At 59.9% G+C, this 4826-nt stretch overlaps 1 protein-coding gene across 1 annotated transcript; it reads right to left on the bottom strand.

Annotated features, from left to right (window-relative positions):
• Positions 1-239: 239 nt before the first annotated feature.
• On the bottom strand, positions 240-4376 carry BESB_051140 (transporter, cation channel family protein; the record flags this gene model as incomplete). The annotated part of the gene is made up of 2 exons (XM_029363549.1): positions 240-3379; positions 3749-4376. The coding sequence occupies 2 exons, from the start codon at positions 4374-4376 to the stop codon at positions 240-242; spliced, it is 3768 nt and encodes a 1255-aa protein (XP_029214990.1).
• Between the last annotated feature and the right edge of the window lie 450 nt (positions 4377-4826).

Here is a 4826-nt window from a genome sequence, read left to right as displayed (position 1 = left end):
CTCAATTTCCACGTATTTTGATCTGGCGTTCGGGTCGCCATTGTCGCGGGGCCAGGGTGGACACGCGGCGGTGTGCCCACCCTGGCGTGTTCGTAGACTCTGATAGCTGCTTTTGGGGCCGTGGCACCTGCTCAGAGTTGGTAGCCCATGTTTCTCAAGTGTGTGGCGAGATCCACCTGTCCCTGTCTGAGGCACCAGTCAGCGACCATTTCTCGATTCTTGCCTAGGCGTGTTGTGCGTCAGGGATCTTCTGACTGTGAAAGGTGGGTAGTGATGCATGTTGTGAGGTGGCGGTCACTCGGGGAGCTCTCCACTGACGCAACTTGCGGCAGACTATCGCGTCGACTGGCAGAGCGTGCGCTGAGACGTTCTCTCGAGCTGGTTTTCTTTGTGGTCGTGCCCTCAGGTACCAGCATGCAGGACTCGAAGAGGACGCGGGGCGCGAGGTCAACGTCGGTGCCTGTCATGATGCTTCCCCGGCGGCTGTTGGAGCTCGACCCGGGAACGCTTCCACGCGTCGAAATGGACTCTGGCAAGCTCATTCTGACCTGGTCTGACCCGCCTGCCCCCCTAAGATGAAGTCTCTCTGGCTGCGGCAGGGCTTCCGAGCTGCTGCCAGACGCTGTCGCAGAGAGCTGCGAGCTTCCAGCTGCAGAGTCCACTCGAGACCGCCGCCAACTGCGCCGCCTCGCGACCCCACTGTATCTACGATCGCTCTGGCTTGCGCGGTGCCCTGCGCGGCCGCTCGGCCGGCGGAGGTGGGCCGTTCGACTCTCCATCACGAAAGACACAAACCGAGCGGCGCACCACTCTGGGTTCGCGAGCTTTCCGTGGAGTCGCATGCGCTGTCTTCGGAACCAGCTCTGGAGCGTCTCCGCGGCCAAGTGGTGGCGAAGGTCGTACCTGGTCTCCACGTGGGCAAGCTCGGGAAACTTCCCCATCCAACTGCTGATGAGGCGCGGATTCAGCTCGACCTGGCCGTCCTGCATGTCCATGACGCCGTGACTCATGGCGTGGAATTCGCACGCTCGCTTGGCGCAGTTGAGAACCACGTCCCGAAGATGGACTCGCGCCCCAGCGTAGACTGGAAGGCCGTATTTGGCGATGTACTTGAGCACTTTCTGCCGTTTCTCATCGGGGTGAAAACGGTGCTTTATGCCCATTGGCTGGTCGATCGTCCTCAGGAGGGCGATCATGTCAGTGAGGCTTTTGTAGTTCGTGCTGAGCTCGTCCTTGGGGTTCCAGCGTTCAATCAAGACGCGTTTCTGACACGAAATATTCCACAAGTTCTCGTCCTTCACTGTGTCCATGTATTCGTCGAGGACAGCGGTGGTGAAGAGATCCATGAGGATGAAAAAAACGAGGACGATGAAGGAAATGAAGAAGACCACAACTGTCACGCGGAGCAGTTTCTGGTCTGTCGCGGTGTAGTGCATCCGCAGCTGCTGAAGAATCATGTGCCAGTCCTCGCCAGTGCAGCTGCCTATCAGCGCCATCACGGCCCTCGGCAGCATTTTGAAGTTTGCGTGGCGATTGAAGTACGTTTCTACTGGGGCGCCGCTGAAGAGGACGACCCCCCAGATGGCGAAGAAGAAAATCGAGAGGCCCAGAAGCGTAAGCACGCTGAGGAAGCTCTTCATAACTCGCGAGATCGTTGTAAACAACGTCTGGAAAAAGGGCATCTGGCGGTATAGGAAGCGCGCGATCCGGAAGAGGCGTAAACTTAGGAGCCAGGAGGTCAGTGCGTCCACGCGCCAGACCCACCCCATCCACAAAACGACGCCAGCGCCAAAGGTCCCAGCGAGCAGGCAGCAAAGAACAACGTCGAGGATGTCCAACGCCTCGCGAAAAAACAGGCGGCCGCGAGCAAAGATTCTCGTACCGATTTCGATGAAAAAGAAAGCAGAAAGACACACAATGGCGATGTGGAGCTCAAGTCGTCGGCCCTGCCGATGGGGCCCGAGTGTCATGTCGTACCACGGGCCGTAGAAGAAAAGAAGGAGACAGCACAGGCACGTATGGACGGCAACGGCCATTCTGAAGCATCCGCTTGTTATCAGTGCAGCAGCTTTCTTCCTTGCCATCGCGAGCCGTTTGCTGTCGACCCCGGTGAAGTCTGGCATGGTGTCGCCGTGCTGGAGCGCCGAGTTGAAGAGGAGCTCCTGAATTTCAATCCACTTGTGTACCGTCGCGCTGAGCAGACTTCCTTCCATCTCCATGCGAGCCTTCTTCCTCCGGGACGCGTCAACGATGATGCCCACGCACATCTTGACCCCGAAGATCGAGACTGCCGAGATGAAGAGGAAGACGAGAACCGACAGAGCGACTTGCTGGGTGGGATTGCGGTCGAGGAGCCTGGAGAGCAGCAGCGGCCAGCCCTCGTTGGTGGCGAGGACGAAGACGCCTATCGAGGCTTCAAAGAAAGTCTGGAACGTATACAGGACCTCGTTGGGGTTGTCCGGCGGCACGTAGCCGACGCGCATGATCCGAGAGAAAATGAGCGCAAACATGACAAAGACCAGGCTCAAGAAGGCCGAGAGAAGCACGAGACTTCGTGTGCAAGCCAGAAGCGAGCGGACCACGATGCGGACGCCCTCCATCTGGACAAGCGAAAACAAGTGAAACGAGCGAAACGAACGCAAAACTTTGACGAGGCGAAAGAGGGGAAGCTGCCAGACGAAGCGGCAGGCGTAACTACGCCAATCGGCAGCAAAGAGCGTCTGGTTGATCAGCAGGAGCACACACGACACGAGGGAGACCAGAAACCCGGCGCGCGATGCGCCGGAGCCCAGTGCGAGGCATCCGCCTCGACACCAGCCGTACGCGCCAACCCTGAGGAGGGACTCAGCAAGAAAGAGAAAGGCAAAAATCCACTCCAGCACTCCAAAGACGTTCCGCGCCTGTTCGTTGTCGGTCAGCATGCACTCGACAACCAGACAAAGCAGCGAAACGACTTCAAGCGCGGCCAGCGCCCAGCCGTACGCTGTTGCGCTCGTCAGGCGCCTGAGAAGCGTAGCCACAGGCCCGCCCCGCAAAAAGGCGAGGCTCGCGGTGGGAGTCGACTGGCTGCCGAGATCCCCCCCCCCCACCGAGCTTTGTTCGCGCTTTCGGCGCACGCCGGGAGCCGGCAAGGCACTCGCCGTTGACGCATCCTCGAGGCCTTCCTCCATGAGGATGAAGCGGATGAAGTCCACGATCGCGTCAGGGCGGTCGATGTCGTAGGACACGATTCGCTCGTTCAGCCACTTGAAAGGCGAGGATACCAGCCGAGCGACCGCGTCGTAGCAACATATCAGCGTAAGCGTGAAGAGGTAGCAGACGGACTCGCCGAGGGACAGGGGCCCTTCAGGCCCGTCCACGGCGCCGTCCCCAGCGGCATCTGTGGAAGAAAGCGCGCAAAAAAGGGGGGAGGAGAAAGTGTGCTCGCAGCTTCGCGCTGACGCGGCGCGGGCAGTGCTGTTTGCAAAATCTTCGCCGCAACCGTTGCGAGTTAGTTACGCTGTGACTCCCGGCGGGGCGCGCAGACTTGCTGCGTACGCTGGCGGCGACACGCGACTCATGCCCCAGCCTACCTTCCGCAGCGCAAGCCCCGCGCGAGGCCTCAGTTGCTCTCGATGACCACTTGAGCAGCTGCATTTCATGTCCCCGTCGTATCGTACGTTCTGGCAGGAGCCTGCGCCTCTTCCTCTTCGAACAGCTTCACGCCATGTGAGGGGACCATGCCAACGAGGGACACTCTCGAGCTTACCGGTGGCAGAGTGGACTGAGAGAGCCGCGTCGTCGGGGCGGGTGCTTGCGAGGTGGGTATCGGAGCCGGGATTGACCGCCCACAGTCCTTCGACGTCGTCGGCGCCATGGTTCCTCTGTCTGCCGCAGAGGCCTCCAGCAGGATAACGGAGGGCGGTAGGCTGAGCCTGACAGCAGTCTCCACTCAGAACACCACCCGTTGCGTCGCTCGGCCGTGTCTGGCCAGGCGACGGCCTCTCGCTCTCTGTTGCAGGCCCTCGCTTGGATTCACGCCGTCTGCCCCTGCGCCAGAAAGAAACCGCGTGAGCTGCGACAGCGCGTTGCTTGTCTCTGCGAAACCTCAGGCCGCCTGGCCTCCTTTCCGGCGGCCTGCTTCCGTTGGCGGAGGCCCTCTGGCTGCGGCGCCGCAGCGTCGAGGCCCTGGAGATGGACTGCGTGAGTCTCTGGAGCATCCACGCGGCGCCCGAGCTGGTGTTTGAAAAAGTGGGCGCCTCTTGGTTGGGCAGCGATCGGGGGCGGAGGAACTCACTCAGCGCGCGCCAGGCTTTTCTTCGGCCGACTATTTTGGGCGAGGCGAGAGAATACATTCTCTGCAAGTTGCTTGTGTCTATCGCTGCGCGCGTCGGCATCTCGACGCCGAGTTCTCGGCAGAGTTTGATGAACCGGAAAATGTGTGAATTGAACACCACTTTGCGCGCGGTCACGTACTGGCCGATGAGGACGGCCTCAAATACGTTGTAGAAGAAAACAGCACAGCGTCACGACGGCGAAGAAGATGTAGACTGAGATGATGTAGACGTTTGCCGCGGCTCGCGAGCGCGACGTTAGAGGAGACTGCACTGCCTGGCGCGCCTGGAAAGCGACCCATATACACGCTATACAACTCCTGCATCGTCACATGCCAGCTTTCTCCAGTCAGCAAACCAAAGACAAGGAGCAGCGCTTGCCATATCGATTCGAAGTTGCAGTACTTCGTTACAGTGAGCGGCCAGCCGTAGCTGCCGTAGTTGGGGTCGAAGAAGAGGGCAAAGCGAATGTGGCGAAGACGTAGACTTGGAAGATCAGCAGAGCGTAGAAGA

The sequence above is a fragment of the Besnoitia besnoiti genome (assembly GCF_002563875.1).
Source record: "Besnoitia besnoiti strain Bb-Ger1 chromosome Unknown contig00035, whole genome shotgun sequence".
Lineage (NCBI taxonomy): Eukaryota > Apicomplexa > Conoidasida > Eucoccidiorida > Sarcocystidae > Besnoitia > Besnoitia besnoiti.
This window is presented reverse-complemented; position numbering and strand designations above follow the sequence as displayed.